Below are 17,101 nucleotides of genomic sequence, written 5' to 3' on the forward strand. Positions count from 1 at the left end.
TAAAGGAGGACGTGAGGTCAAACCAGAAATTGCATGACAAAAGTGCAATATATATGCTTAGAAATAAGATAGCCACCCACCCCCCAAAAAACCACCTCATAATACTTGCCTTTCCAGGGATATACTGGAGTATCTTGTCTGAGGTAACGTCCCTCTCCTGCCCTGGTTCAAAACCAAAGAGGCCAGCAATCTTCTTCTTGCTCTCTTGTCTGAAAAGCAATAAAAAAATAAGGAACATAATCAGGTAAGATCAAGGCAAACAAACAAAAGAAATTAAGAGAGCATCAAGATGGAATTAGCAACTTTTATCACAAAGCTCTTAAGTGTCCGGACCTCATGAACAGCTGGCCGTCAAGAATGTTAAGAGGCTTAGCGGAATGGGCTTTTTTTCCCGTATTTGTCCTTCCACAAAGGAACGCTTAGCACATCCCTGCCATGGATAATCTAGCGGTTTAGAAGGGTTCTCTTTGCCGAGGGGCAGAGTTAAGGTGAAGAGCACCAATTCTCAAATCTAATTTTATGTTCTTTTTTCCCCGTGTGGTCTTTTTACAGTTCTGGAAGCACATCACCGAAAGGAAGACAAGATATGCAGTCATTCTCTCGCTCTCTCAAAACACGTGAGTTTAAGGATGCCCCAGCTTCGTTGTAGGTAAAATACGAAGCAGCCTCGTACCGAATCAAAACCATTCCTCCATCTCGTTTATTTTTTGCTTGATAATAGCCGGCAGCCTAGAGATAGAACCTGGTACCCCTTGCAAGCAAAGCATATTTTATTTATTTATTACGTTTATATACCGCCCCCATAGCCAGGGCTCTCTGGGCGGTTTACAGAAATTCTAAAATTAAGATAAAAACGAGTATATACAAAATTTAAAATTCTGAAACACAGAACATACACACATAAAGCATTAAAAACCATTAAAAAACTAAACATGTGGGTTATTAAGATGTGCCACCATACGCCTGGGCAAAGAGGAAACTCTTAACCTGGCCCCGGAAAGATAGCAGCGTTGGCGCCAGGCGAGCCTCATCAGGGAGATGGTTCCATAGTCTGGGGGCCACCACTGAAAAGGCCCTGTCCCTCATTGCCACACTCTGAGCCTCTCTCAGAGTAGGCACCCGGAGGAGGACCTTAGATGTTGAACGTAGTAACCGGGTATATTCACGGCGGGAGAGGCGTTCCGTCAGGTATTGTGGTCCCAAGCCGTGTAAGGCTTTATAGGTCAAAACCAGCACCTTGAATTGGGCTCGGAAACATACCGGCAGCCAGTGCAAGTGGACCAGAGCAGGTGTTACATGGTCGAACCTTCTGGTTCCTGAAATCAATCTGGCCACTGCATTTTGCACGAGCTACAGCTTCCGAACCGTCTTCAAAGGCAGCCCTACGTAGAGCGCATTGCAGTCATCTAACTTGGAGGTTACCAGAGCATGGACAACTGAAGCCAGGTTATCCCTGTCCAGATAGGGGCGTAGCTGGGCCACCAACTGGAGTTTGTAAAAGGCACTCCGTGCCACCGAGGTCACCTGAGCCTCAAGTGACAATGATGGATCTAAAAGAACCCTATATATGGAAAACCTGGTGAAATTCCCTCTTCATCACAACAGTTAAAGGTGCAGGAGCTATACTAGTGACCAGATTTTAAAAAAGGGCAGGGCACCTGCAGCTTTAACTGTTGAGATGAAGAGGAAATTTCACCAGGTTCCCCATATATGCAAATGACACCTGCTGAAATTTCCTTTTCAATACAACTGTTAAAGATACAGGAGCCCGGTCCTCCTTTTCATATGGTCACCCTACCAGGGACAACATTTTAAAAGGACTTGCTGCACCCTTTGAATACCAGTTCCTGCTTCTATCGATTATTCCCCCTTCGTGGGGACACCAGGGTGAGGTCACTTCACCATCCTAAACGGCAGAGCCGGCTGTGATTCAGACAGAAGATTTTTCTTAGGCATTAAAAAAGCCATTGTTTGCTCCGGTGGTCAGCTGATGTCATCAAGAGTTTCCCCACCCCCAGAATGCCTATCAGCGGCGGTAGTTTCAGCTCTTGAAAGTAAATCATAACTTTTTTTTTTCCTCTAGGAAGAGATGAGAGATTTGTGTAAATTGAGGGTTGTTTGTGTTAACACGGACAACCCTAAGTTTACAACCCGACAACAAACTGAGGGTTTTCTTCATTGGATGTCTGCAGATATCAAAGCATGGTTCCTTAGCGCAGCTGAGTTCACACAACATAATGACGCATGATTCGAAAACAACCCACAGTCCAATGACAGCCCATGCTCAACCCATACTCTGGCTTGTCGTGTTGTGTGAACCCAGCCAATACATTTTGACAGAGCTGAAAGTAGTTTGGGAGAGACGCCATTTCTCATGGCGTACACATACATTTATTTTGTCCCACTCTTGCCTTTTTTGGGGGGGGGGTCAAACAGGCTTGGCAGGTTTTTGAATCCACAAGAGAATCCTGAGAAACCTATTTGGCCACAGACAAAAGTGAGATGAGTGTACACACCAGAGGCAGAGATAACTTCTTTCAAACCGCTTTCCATTCTTTGGCAACAGGGGCAGAGGAGACAGTCTCCAGCTTAATGTTACAGACAGCGTATTCAAAAAGAAGATAATAGCCGAGAATAAAAACAGGCCAAGTTCTAAAAATCCATAAAACCTCATGAGACTTTAAAGCAATTTTTCACCAATCAGCAATCTCCCATGCAATATGGCACACAGCTATTTGAAACTGGGTTTTTAAAGATGTATATGGTGTAGCATAGTCAGCTGTCCATATAAATTAATTCCACCAGGCTAGTGCATGCCCATTGCAAAAGCCTATGATCACAATCCTGGGCACACTTACTTCGGAGTAAGCACAGCAATACCTATATTCACATAAACAGGCTTAGGATGAGAATGCAAGCAGAGCTTTGGATCCTACCCTCAGGATAGCAGGCTCACCTTGCATACATAGCGTAAGATACCATTCCGAAACGTTTCCTGAAGCTGGGTTGTGCTAAAACGTGCATCTCAGGGCAAGAGTTGTAGGATTCGTTCAAAATAAAAATGCATGTCACTCTGATGACACCTCCTGCAATGTTAACATACTATGCTGCAATGCCCCACTGCAGTATTATTTTTTTCAGGAGGGACTACGTTGTCAGGAAGCAAGCTTGCACTAATGGTACCTTTCGTTGAATGTCACAAATGTATTTATTGCATTTATCTCAAACCTTACTTCCATGATGGAACTCAACGGCCCCGAGATTGATTCCCAGGCGGTCTAAAATGGGACAACGCCCCAACAGAGAAAGCATGCTAGTGCAGCCTTGCATTTAACAACTCGCCTGGTCACCACAGGCGACCAGGAATTCCATACAGGCGAAGGAGTAGGCTGGCCCATTTTCGAATCCATGCGGAATCCTGTTAACTAGGGTGACCAACTGTCAGGATTTCCCCGGATTTGTCCTGGTTTTTGTTCTTTCCATGGCGTCAGGGGGGATTTTCTATCATTTTCAATAATGTCCTGGAATGACACACCTTCCCCTTTAAGGCTGCCATTAGCATGGCAGGAGGGAATGACATGCTTTCTTGAGGCACATCATTCCCCCCACCCCGAGCTCCAATTGAGGTCTTAAAGGGGAAAGTGGGTCATTCGTGGACATTATAGAAAAGGCCCCAATTGGAGTGGATGGTGGTGGTGCAGAATGAAATCCTTTCCCCTCCTCCACTCCAATCGGGTCTTTAAGGTGGCGAGGGAATAAAGTACTTTCTGCAGGACTCAGAAAGCTGCTTCCCCACACACACACTAGGTGTCCTCTTTTTTGGTTTCCCAAATATGGTCACCCTATGTTAACCCTGTTTGGCCAGAGACAAAAGTGGGGTGAGTGTCCACACCCCACAGGCCCCTTTCAAAACACCTCCCATTCTTTGGTAACAGGAGGAGAGACCCTAGCCTAACGTTACGGACAGAGTATTCTGTTCAAATCTCCATTCCTCCCTCCACCAGTCTGTTTGGCTTCCATGCTCACTGCAGACAAAAGGATACCGTTTCCTCTACAACCAGCAGGGAAGCAGCAGGCAGGCAGAGAGCAAACAGAGTGCCCTGACCCTCCTCCATCGACCTGCTTGGTAGAAGGCTCCTTTTTTCTTTTTTTTAAACTAGCCCGCTAGGAGGCTAGTGACCTGTTTCCATGCTGGCCCCAGGAGCAGGAGGTTCCATTTCATAGCTAGCCTGGAAATCCAGGCTAATAGCCTCTTAAAACACTACTTGAAGAACACTTGCAGGGTTTGTAGCCTCATTTGCAAGTCTGTGCTAGTGTGGGAAATACCATGCAATCCAGCAGAAGAAGAAAAACCTCACTGGATCAGAGCAAAGGGTTTCATATCTCCCAGCGATTTAGCCTGTGAGGTTTATCAGGACTGCCTCGTTTGAGGAAAATTAGCAAGCGAGGTTCGCTGAAGGAAAGCTTCTTCGCCCACTGCCAATTCTCCCCTTTCCACATGCAGCCACGGCATGATACTGGGTATAGCGGACACATTGTTAGATCAAGATGCACTGTGCGGTCCAGCAGGCCTGCATGAAGCAAAGGTGCATCGAAAACATGCCACCAAAGAGTCCCACTGCAATGTACCACTGTCAGGAAGGGGTTTTCTCCGTGGCAAATGTGACGGTTTCCTGCACATAGAAGGCATCACAGAAAGCTAGGTAATTTTAGACCCTGGGCTTACTGGGCTTACTGGGATGGATTGGGTAGGGCGTTAAATGGCCGTTATGTATTGTTTGAGTTGTGAAGCTCACAACATTTCTTTATGCTCTGTTCCCTTCACTGCCATTCCACGTCTTACAACTGCTTCTATGTACCTGATAGGTTAGAGCAAAACACAAAAACCTGTTTGCCAACCCTGATTTAAAAACAAAACAAAAGACATACTCTGAACATGTGCAGTTCTGCATTTTCAATTCGCTTAAATTAGGGTGACCCTATGAAAAGGAGGACAGGGCTCCTGTATCTTTAATAGTTGTATTGAAAAGGAAATTTCAGCAGGTGTCATTTGTATATATGGGGAACTTGGTGAAATTCCCTCTTCATCACAACAGTTAAAGCTGCAGGTGCCCTGCCCTCTTTTAAATCTGGTCACTCTAGTATAGCTCCTGCACCTTTAACTGTTGTGATGAAGAGGGAATTTCTCCAGGTTCTCCATATATACAAATGACACCTGCTGAATTTCCCTTTTCAATACAGGATACAGGAGCCCTGTCCTCCTTTTCATATGGTCACCCTACTTAAATCATAGCACCGTCCTGAATCCATGAATATAATGGGAGCTTGCTTCGGTTAAACACATCCCACTGGGAACAAGTGCTATTTTATTATTGAAAAGAAGACTCTATTTTGAAGTATAAATGATAAAATGAGCATTGGTAACCAGGCTGGCCGGCCACCCCTGGCTGAGCTGCAGGGCCCAAAGCCAACCGCTAACTGCGCCGCTGACAGAAAGAGTACCATGAAGATAGAACGTTTGAAAACCCATTAGTCAAGCCCAACATTCTGTTTCCGCCAGAGGACAGCCAGTATATCTACGACAACAGACAGCCGCCATCTTCCTTAAGAATGTTGCTCTCATACAGGACTGGCGGTTGGCAGTGAATCAGTTCAGGATTCAGATCTGGAACCGAAGCAGTGCACAATCCTACTGACAACTGTGACTAAGGCCTAATCTACACCAAAGAGGATATTGCACTATGAAAGCGGTATATAAAAGGCAGGAGCCTCACCAAGCAGGATATAGCAGTATGAAAGCGGTATATGGTATGTGTCAATGTGCCCCAACAGTTGTCAGTGCACTTCAATACCGCTATAAAGCAGTAGTGTGGCTCCTGCCTTTTATATACCGCGTTCATAGTGCAATATCCTGCTTGGAGTAGATGAGGCCCAAGTGGCCTGTGTTCCTGGCTGTTCGTTCTGCTCTCCTGGAACTGTAGATGGGCCACAGTTCTTATGGATCTTTTTATCTTTGAGCCCGAATTGGACAGGGCAGCCCTTCATAAAGAGGACAGCCCCCTGTAAAAGGGGACACACGGCCAGCCCTTGCTTTCCCATGTTGTCTGGTGCCATAAATCAGCTGACTTCAGTGGAATGACTCGCAACCCTGAACAAAACAGAAAGAACCATCACCTGTCGCTCCTCTTTGAATTTTTGCAGCGCACTCAGCCTCATACCGCTCTGCGTGTAATCTTCCGGCGGGTCAATAAAATCAACAAGACGTGAAAAACAATGAAATACAATAAAGCGCAGTGGCCAAACCAGAAAAGGGACAAATTCCTCTCAGCCACAGACACGGTCCAAATCAATGGTACAAAAGAATCTGGGGTACAAATACGACACCACTTGAGCACAGGTTGATGCATTCCACTGTGTTGTGTGTTACAGTCACATTGATTTCCTTTCGTGTGCCAGAGAGCTTTTTCTTATGCTGGTGGTGTGCAATGCCACACCCCTCATCAGTGATACATAGGGCTCGTTCAGATGCGCATGGAGCACAGAGAGCGGAGAGGTAACAGAACCATGACCAACAGGCCCGCCACGCAATCGCAGAACCACGCCGCACCTCATCCCTTCTGCTTCGTCTCTATGGTTGGAGTAATTACCACCGCGTGGTTCAACATCGCATCCCGCCATCCTCTGTGCACCAAAATGGGCAGGCGGTAGCCACTTCGTTGGAAAATGGCCATGGACCATAGAAAGCATCCGCAGTAGCATGAGCATTGCAGAAGTGGCGGCCACTCTTGCCAGCGGACTCTATGGTAACCGCCATTTTTTTTATTATCACCAAACCGAGCTGAAAACCCACGGAGTTCAGGAATTTCCCCCGGACTCTGGATTGGGCCCCCATTTCCAGACTTGTCCGGGGGGATCTGTACATATGGTCACCCTACCGTCAGACAATATGGGGACCACGATGGAAGCCTACTAACCATCTTGCGGAAGATGGTTAGTGAGCATGGGTAGTCTGCCCAACATGGGGGAAGGAATTCTCCCACCATCCCACAACACCCTAACCCAAAATGGATCACATTTTTGAGCGATCCATGGTGGGTTAGCGTGTTGTCTGCACAGGCATCTCATCATGCTTTCTTTGAAAATCCATAGTGATCTTTGTTGTTGTTTCAAATTTTTTCTGGAGAAGGGATGGTAGTGTGTGGTGTTTCTCAAGCTACCTCCATCAGAGGAATCCACTATTTTATAACTGCTCACTACAGCGCCAGCAAAATGTAACGACCCACAAGGGAGCATTGGGTGTGAAGGGCCAATGCTTAAACTTGGCCTAGCTGCATGGTATTTGGGGTGAGGCCCTGTCTTGCCCGCAAAGCATTTTCAACGCACAATATGCTTTTGCAACACCCACAAAGTCCTTGAAGAGTCTCTCTTTGCATGCAATCAGTGCCACATGCAAAACTGGATATTATGCACGCCGCCATGCACCAATGCTCGTGTGAAGGGTTGATCAACACATCCTTTAAGCAGTTGTGTGTTTACACTCCATTTGAGGGTACCTGCCTACACGCCACACACCCAAACATATAGCTGGAGTATGCCCAGGTGCATTTAAACCCCCAGATTTAATTCCAGCCATCCTAAGCATCTAGACTACTTTTCCAATCCACCCCATATTCAGGCAACAATTTAGTATGGCTATGCAGGATCTATCTAGGACCAGATTATGACCATGGATGGGAGCAGGGGTTGGGGAGGACTCTTAGAACAGGCTGTCAAATCTCTGGGTGCCGAGTTCAATTTGGCATGGGAGGCTGCAACCTTGATGAAGCTAAGCAGGTCTAGGCCTGGTCAGTTTCTGGAAGGGTGACTACCTGAGAACCCCATGTACATTGATTCCTGCATTGAGCAGGGGGCTGGACTCGATGGCCTTGTAGGCCCCTTCCAACTCTATGATTCTATGATTCACAGAGGCCACATTCTGATGGTGGGCGGGACTGAAGCTAAAATGGGTGGGACCAACAGCAAAAGGGGAGGAACCAACAGCAAAAGTCCAAAAATACAAGCATATTGTATCCTAAACCTCTTACAGCTAGTAACTTAGGAGAGGCCTTTCAATCTTTTAGAAGAGGACAAAAAAGGGCAAAAGCTAGATAACCAAAACAAAACAAAAAACACCTTCTTGTGGGGGGTCCACCCCCTTTCCCTAGCCCTAGGGCGCCCCCCTTTTGTGTAGCCTTTCCATTGTAAACCTGAGCTTGCTCTTCAGTCGTTACAAAACAGCCCTTTTAAAGTAAGAACATTGTCATGAAGTTCCTAAATGACCAAAGGCTTGATTTTTTAAAATTAGTGTGTATAATGGCAGCATGGGGAAAGAATATACTTCTAAGCAAAGCCCGCACTTCAAAACATGATGACATTCTTACAGAAAAAGCTATTCTGTGTAGGAAATAACAGGATACTTGTATGTGGGACTCACATGTTATCATGCATCATACATGTTGTTAATTTGACTGGGAGAAATTCTATAGAGGGGAAGTCATGCTAAGTTTGTTATGGAAGGCACGAGAGAGAGAGAACACATCTTGACCACCTTAAAGAGATTTATTGTGGCATATTTATTTATTTATTGTATTCATATACCACCCCATAGCCGAAGCTCTCTAGGCGGTTTACAAAAATGGGGGGCATATGGTTTCATGCCCACTGATGGCTTTAGTCTATCAACCTTTATTCTGCAATAAATTTGTTAGCCATTAAAAGTGGCACAAGGGGGGATCTACACTACTGCTTTAAAGCGCTATATAACAGTTTTGACAACTGTTGGAGCCCAGGACACACTGCATATACAGTTTTCAAAACGTTTTCAAAGAGCTTTAAAAGCAATAGTGTAGATCCCCCTGCCCTGCAAGACTCTAGTTTTATTGCACACACATACAGAGAATTGAGTTGGGGGCAACCATTTACATGGAGTCGAAAAGCTTTCCTCCTTGATACTGTATTTCTTCGATTCTAAGACGCACTTTTCCCCCCATATAAACATCTCTAAAAACGGGGTGCGTCTTAGAATCGCGGGTGCGTTTATTATTTCTTAGAATCAAAGCTTTTTTTTACAATCGATGGCATCTTAGAATCGAAGAAATACAGTATGTGTAGGGAACACATAATGAAATAAGTTATTATTATTATTATTATTATTATTATTATTATTATTATTATATTTATTTGTATCCTTTCTTTTGCCCAATACTGGGCCTCAAGGCGGTCTTACAAAGTTTAAAACATACATTGTAAAACCTAGGAAAAGAAATGGGGAAAAAAAAGTTTACTATGGCTGCAATCCTATACACACTTACCTGGGAGTAAGCCCCACTGAACTCAGTGGGGCTTACTTCATAGTAGACATGCATAGGGTTACTCTGCTTACTACTACATTTCTGAAGCAGATCACATTTCCCAGGGAAGCATAAATTAAGAAAGAAATGCAAAAAAACCCAAAAGACTTTACACCATTATTCAGATCACTAGAACTTCTCCCCATGGTGAGTTTTTTTTGTTTTTTGTTTTCATATAAAGTGAAAAAATCCTTCCCCTGGTTTCTACTCCCCCTTTGTATCAAGCCCTTTTGAACCTTGGAATATGCCACAGAAATTTAGGATTATAAATATCACGAAAACCATGAGAAAGTGGCCTTCTTCGTAGCACTGCCTACAGCATGAAACGTTGCATTTAAGAAGCTCATGCTAAAAGTCTTTGTAGGCACTGCATTTAAAAAAAAACAATTAAATTGTTATTGGTTATTAAACCGTTTAGGATGCAGTCCTAAACACACTTACTAGGGAGTAAGCCCAAACCAACACAGTGGGATTGATTTCTGAGTAAACTTCCATAGTCAGACTGCACTACTTATTAAAATATTTACTAGTTTTGCAAGCTATTTTTTTTTTTAAATAACAAAAACAAACCTAAGGCAGGTTATATTTTCAAAAGAATTTAAATTAAATTAATTTCATGCAGTCAGAGGTGTAACCCCCAAGGCGAAGGGGGACAAAAGCCACACAAAGGAATATATAGATTAAAAAAAAGTAGTTGAGTCCACCCTGCCCTTGGTTTTTAAGAACCGCACCGCAAAATCCTTCCTCTGAGAAGTGTCAAGTTCTTGAAACATTTGGCCCTTGCAAATCTCCAGAAAATGACATGCGCCTCTGCCTGGAAGCAGCCAGACAAAACACTTCTTTGCGAGGACGCTGTAAGAGAATACTTTTCCCAAAGCGAGGCTTTCTTTTGAAGAAAACAAGAAGAAATCACACACAGAGGAAGAACACCAAAGAGCCATAAAGCAAAGGGATTAGAACACATTATACTCACTCTTTCCTGAGCGAGGGTTTCCTAGAGAAAGAGTATCGGAACCTCCCAGGTGCCTGGGGAACACAAGCCATGTTCCCCATGTTCAGAGCGGCTGTTATAATCCAGGAACAGCTGGGGGGAAACAGAAGCGAGAGAGAGAGCTCGGCCGGAGCACCACACAGACCGAGCGTGTGAAGCCAGGGAGGTGTGCGCTCTCTCTGAGTGTGTCATGCATTCATTCCCCACTTCCGTCTGCAAGGGTGACTCTTATGGGTGTGTGAGCTGGGAATACACTGCTTTTTGCTTGCTGGATTCTCACTTCCCCGCCTAGGGGATCTGAGAGCGCATTGAGAGCATATGCACACACAGATGAGTTAGAAGGCCAGGCGGCCACGCTTACTGGCTGCTGTTTCATGTCCTTTCCAAGAGAACACTTAAGTTCTCTTAAGAGGCTACTGCAAGAATCTCTTCCACCCACCAGGCCCTTAAAAAAACAAGGACCGAAACACCACACAAAGGTTGGTGAAGTGGGCTGCGGCCCGTGAAAGCTTATGCCGCAACGATGGATCGGCCGATTGATTAGAAGCCTTCTCAAATACAGGCTCTTACAACAGGGATTAAAACATACCCAAAGAATTTAAACAATTTAAAACGGCTGAAAACAAAAACAAAAAAAATGCCAAGACCAGATAAAACAATCAAGGGCGCAATCTTACGCATGTTTACACAGAAAAAAAAAGTCCTACAACTCCCAGCATGTCCAAGCCAACCATGTTGGCTACAGAACTGTAGGAGGGTTTTTTTCCTGTCTAAACATGCATAGGATTGTAGGACGTTTTCCTGTCTAAACATGCATAGGATTGTAGGACATTTTCCTGTCTAAACATGCATAGGATTGTAGGACATTTTCCTGTCTAAACATGCATAGGATTGTAGGACGTTTTCCTGTCTAAACATGCATAGGATTGTAGGACGTTTTCCTGTCTAAACATGCATAGGATTGTAGGATGCTTTCCTGTCTAAACATGCATAAGATTGTAGGACGTTTTCCTGTCTAAACATGCATAGGATTGTAGGATGCTTTCCTGTCTAAACAGGCATAGGATTGTAGGACTTTTTCTGTCTAAACATGCACAGGCAGTTGTAGGATTGCACTTTAAATGGCTTTAACATGGGCATCAAACAAATTTGTAGGAGTTGATCTATTTACTTGTATTTACTTACTTATGTACTTACTTGCACCCTGCCTTTTAGAAATTAATTTCTCACATTGCAGTATACAAATATTACCACCAAAATAGGAAACACACACTCATACACACACACACACACACAAAGCACAGCCTAAAACAAAATAAGCAAGTCAGAGTACAAATACACTAAAATCGTTGTAAAAAGCTTGCTTGAATATATATATATATATATATATATATATATATATATATATATATATATTATTATTATTATTATTATTATTATTATTATTGCATTTATATCCTACCTTTTTTCCTGCGAGGAACCCAAGGCGGCATACATAAACCTCCTCCTCTCCATTTTATCCTCACAACAACAACCCTGTGAGGTGGGTTGGGCTGAGAGTCTGTGACTGGCCCAAAGTCACCCAGTGGGGGACTAGAACCCGGATCTCCCAACTCCCAGTCCAACACTTTAGCCACTACACCACACTGGCATATATCCAAGGCGTGCTTGAAAACACAAAGAGATGAAGGTATTGATGGCTTTTAGTCATGTTCATGGCTCTGTGGAACCTCCAGATACTGAGGTTGTATACCATGCAATACCAGTTGCTGAGGAACGACGACAGAAAAAAGCCCAAGCCAAGGCACTGTTTTGGCCTTTAAAGCTCTATGTGGTTTGGGACCACATTCTCTGAAAGACTACCTGTACATGTATGAGCCTGCCCAAACACCATTAAGATGGCAGGTAATTGAGATAGGGCTTTCTCAGTGGTGGCCCCAAACTTTTGGAACTCCGCCCACCCCTCCCAGGAGAGATATGTTTGGCTTCAGCACTGCTGGCTTTTAAAAAAAACACCACACACCTGAAGATATATTTATTCTAGTCTTCATCCGGTGTTTCAAAATCATTAGCTGTTGCTTCCTGTGTGTGCATGGATGTATTTAACTGGCATGTTCATGTTTTTGGAACGTTGCAAGCCGCCAGTGACCCCTGAAAGACAGGTTAAAAAATCTTTTATATAAAAGAAATAAATATGTGCCCTGCTTCACAGTTTGGGAACAGGATGCTTAATGAAATGGACCTCTGGTCTGATAAAGCAAGATTCCTCTTAATGATCTTAAGGATTCACTTTTAGAGCACGTCAAAGTTTGTTTGTTTTAAAGAAACACTGGCTTGAAATGGAGCCCACCCTCTGTGTTTCTGCCTAAGTCCCAGTTCTGGATTTGCCTCCTGACCGCAAGGGAGTGAACCTATAGCAGTGACTCACACAGAGAGGCAACGAGCAGCTTCCTCAGAAGGTGGGTAATTCTGCCGGCTGCCTCTCTGTTCCAGAGTTATTAAATGTTCTAATCATACCTGCTGAACAGATGTGATACAGTTACCTGTCCTCCAGTGAAGGCTGATTGGAGGAGGCAAAGCCCAGAGCGGTCAATCAAGCAGAGACACAGCAGGCAGCTTCCTCCAGGTATGTGAGCGCCCATTTAGCACAGACACCGCTCAATGTGTGCTCTTTTCCCTGCAGCAGGGACACAAAAGATAGGGCTTTTTCAGTGGTGGCCCCTCCGACTGTGGAATGATCTCCCCGATGAGGCTCGCCTAGCACCAACACTGTTACCTTTGAGGCACCAGGTCAAGACTTTCCTCTTCTCCCAGGCATTTAACAGCATTTAACAACGCTAAGTTTGTTTTTTAACGGGCCCCAGAACTTTTGTTTTTAAATGGATACTGTTGTTTTTATTGTTTTGATGGTTTTAAATTTTGTATGTTTTTAATGTTCGCTGTTTTTAACTTTTGTAAACCGCCCAGAGAGCTTCGGCTATGGGGCGGTATATAAATGTAATAAATAAATAAATAAAAGTTGCCACAAACCGTAAGAACCCACGATGATACTGTAAGATATACCTTGAGCCTAAGATGTACATGGCTACAGCAGTCATTCCTGAGTAAATTTGAACCACCCCCTTTCAGAAAAGCCCATGACCTGCCCCATGTGTTTCTGCACCAGTCATTGTTCTGTGGCATCTCCAAGATACCTGAGAGAGCGCCTTCTCCCTCACCAACCTCCCTTACCAACCTGGGGACCATGGCACCTAAGTTCATGACACAGAGTCAATTGGAGGGCATACTCCATGTAGAACTATGACCCAATTGGAGTCCACCAGGAGAAGAGCCTTTAGTGTGGTGGCCCCTTCCCTTTGGAACTCCCTGCCCCTGGAGGTCAGGCAGGCACCAACGCTAGGCTGCTTCCAGCACCTCCTGGAAACTCTATTCCAGGAAGCCTTCCTCAACTGACCAGCCGCCATTTTTATTGGTCCTTTGTTTTAAATTGAACAATTTTAATTTGCTGTTTTTAATCTCCTTTCTTTTTACTGTTTTAGCCCTATGTCTACCGCTCCAGAATCTACGTTCGATATGGAGCGGTATATAAATACTGTAAATAAATAAATAAATAAATAAATTGGCCAAATGGCTAAATGGCCTTTCTCCATCCACCACATACGAGGCTTTTGGCCTTCAAAATATTCCATGTTACAAGCTGGTGATCTATCCTCCAAAGTGCCAAAACAGAATAATCTCCTTGTTCTTCCAGGCTAACAAGGGCCACAGCTAGACCTAAGGTTTATCCTGGGATCATCCAGGGTTCGCCCCTGCCTGAGCACTGGATCCCCCGTGTGTCACCTAGATGAACAGGTTTGACCCCTGGACGATCCAGGGATAAACCTTAGGTCTAGCTATGGCCAAGGTCGCTTTCCTGGAGTTCCCTTCAAAAGAGAATTTTAAATCACTGAGTTATGCAGCAGTCGAATTCAGCTTTGAAACAAAGAGCTCTCCCATCATGCCTTGCTGCTGCAGATTAGCCACAATGGTGTGGGATCTGAAAGAACCTGTGAAAAGGTAATTGCTCACCTTTCCACCATATCTAGCACTTGTCTGGAATATTGATATGATTCGTCAAAACATTTCTAGCCATGTCAGTCGTCGTAGGCTTTATTATGTTGAGGATGGATGAACAGGCGTGCTAAGTTCTCTGTAGCAGAAGCGAGCTGTGGTTCACTAATGAGATTAGGGTGACCATGTGGAAAGGAGGACCGGGCTCCTGTATCTTTAACAGTTGTATTGAAAAGGGGATTTCAACAAGTGTCATTTATGTGCATGTAGCACTTGGTGAAATTCCCTCTTCATCACAACAGTTAAAGCTACAGGAGCCCTGCCCTATTTTTGTATCTGGTCAAGAGGGGCAGGGCTCTTGCAGTTTTAACTGTTGTGATGAAGAGGGAATTTCACCAGGTGCTGCATGCATATAAAGGAGGGAGCGCCCTGTCCTTATATATGCCTGCCCGAGACTTCAGATCTCTTGGAGGAGCCCTTCTCCGTATCCCACCAGCACAATACATTCGCTATGATGGGACGTGGGAGAGGGCCTTCTCTGTCCTTAGAGTGGGGAGACCCAGGTTCGAATTCTAACTCAGCCACAAAGTTTACAAAATTGAGCAGTGGGTTGGACTCAATGGCCCTATAGGCCCCTTCCAACTCTATTCTATGATCCCAACAACAATTATTCTTGTGTCACCATAAAGACTATGTTTATTCTGGCATAAGCTTTCATGGACACTGTCCATCAAATGTGTGAAGTGTTAACAAATTGGCAGATTTATATACACATGCGCTCTGTGTGTGTGTGTGTGTGTGTGAGTGAGAGAGAGAGAGAGAGAGAGGGAGGGAGGGAGAGAGAGAGAGGGAGAGAGACTATGTGGTCAGAAAGAACTGAAATGCAAAAAATGCACACACTCTTAATTAACTTAACAGTTGCCATTCACAAAACATTGTTGGGTGAAAACACAGATTTCACTGCAATAGTGAGTTGGATAAATTATGTGGTGTGATTAAAAAATAAAAACATTGGCTTTAGTTAAATCACAGGAAATATAGTTGAATCTTATGATGCCCTGCACTTCAGCAATTTTCATGTTGGCCTCATGTCTCAGAACTTTCTTTGTTCAAGGATGACACGGTTCGCATGTAACAGTGGCAAAACGTGGATTAATTATTTAACCCTTGATTTGCCACGGCATGGGCTGGTTGCATTCCGTGGTCATTTTGAAAGTTCAACCCTCAATCGGGGGTTGCTGTGTGACCTCTGAACCTGGATGCTATCAGCATGTTCACACGTCACGGCAGCCCACTGTGGGTTAATTTACCCATTGGGGATGTTGTATCTATAGGTTCATTGTGAGTTAAACAACCCGCAGGTAACATGCGATTACTAGCTAGGTTAACTGTGGGTTATTTAACCTACAATTTACCTATTTTCTCTGGGTTCCGATGTCACGTGGTTACAAAGAGAAAGGCTAAACACCCTTGCCCGTCCCTTCTCCCCTATAATACCTCCTCCCCGCCTTCGGGTTTGACACCAGTGTCAATTCTGCATCTGTTGTCTAATATTCAGCTTTTAGCCTTTCGGCTGGAAGTTTGGACACAAACTAAACTCAGCTTCAGCTACTAAGAACAGCACTGAAAAACAACAATTTGACCACAAGGTAGAATCCTGTTTCTAGTAACAAGGTATTTGTTATTGGGTTTGGGTGTGTGTGCATTTTTGTTTGGTTTGGTTTAAACAGGGTTGGTTAGCAGACAGGCTCCATGCTTGGAAAAACTTTATGCAACTGCTGGTTATTTATAGAAATCTGAGTCTGGAAGAAGGGGGCTGGACAGCAATGCAGAGCAGGTGGGAGGCTGTGTGGGGAGAAAGAATACTCCACTGAACCCATCCCACGTGCACACATGCTCCAATATTCCTTACATAAACCTCATCCTTGTCCACGCGATTCTTCTAGCAGGAATTGTGATGCAAGTTTTTCAGCTACACAGAACTGTTCCTTGGTTTTAGATTTGTGTGTGTGTGTGTGTGTGTGTGTTTTAAGGTGGTGGATTAGGGGAGGGAGAAATAATATTGATATTGCTGTGCTGTTTTTAATCAGGCAAGCTAACATCTATAGCAGTGGTTCCCAAACTTTTTCAGTTAACCGCCCCCTTGGTTCCACAAACTCATGCCCAGTGCCCCCTGGGCATGGCCCCTTTAAATGGGAAGCACCCGCCACAGACTTGCCGAGGGAGGGAGGGAGGGAAAAGAGAGCGAATGCTTCTGTTTTGCAGCCGGCATGGCGGGGCACACCAAGCAGGGTATGTCTCTTCATTAGCGTTTTGGTGCTTTTGAAACATTTCAATTCACCGTTAAAAGGACTCTTCTTAAATGGTATTAATACATGTGTGGATTCTTCCTCTATATGGCTTGGGACCAAACTACCTTCTCCCATAAAAATGTCCCTGGGTCTTAAGACCTTCTGGAGAGGCACTTCTCAGAAAAGACCACCTCAAGCGCCCCCCCTGCCGCCCCTTTGCCTCTTAGCGCCCCCCTGCCACCCCATTGCCTCTTAACGCCCCCCCATGCAATCCCACCACCCCCAAGGGGGCAGTACTGCCCACTTTGGGAACCACTGATCTATAGACTTCCCCCCTCCCCAGTCCCTTCCCACAGTCCTTTTTCTGCCCCCCATCTTGC

General features: G+C 44.6%; 1 protein-coding gene across 1 annotated transcript in view; it reads right to left on the reverse strand.

Annotated features, from left to right (window-relative positions):
* The window catches only part of PLEKHN1 (pleckstrin homology domain containing N1), a 69,011-nt gene extending 58,541 nt beyond the window's left edge, over positions 1-10,470 (reverse strand). Inside the window, exons 1-2 of the mRNA XM_063145455.1 lie at positions 10,363-10,470; positions 110-209 (exon numbers count right to left, since the gene is read on the reverse strand). Coding sequence (XP_063001525.1) covers positions 110-209; positions 10,363-10,442 — 180 coding nt within the window. The 5' untranslated portion in view covers positions 10,443-10,470. The remainder of the gene's footprint in view (positions 1-109; positions 210-10,362) is intronic.
* Between the last annotated feature and the right edge of the window lie 6,631 nt (positions 10,471-17,101).

This window comes from Elgaria multicarinata, chromosome 20, assembly GCF_023053635.1.
Source record: "Elgaria multicarinata webbii isolate HBS135686 ecotype San Diego chromosome 20, rElgMul1.1.pri, whole genome shotgun sequence".
Taxonomy (NCBI): Eukaryota; Metazoa; Chordata; class Lepidosauria; order Squamata; family Anguidae; genus Elgaria; species Elgaria multicarinata.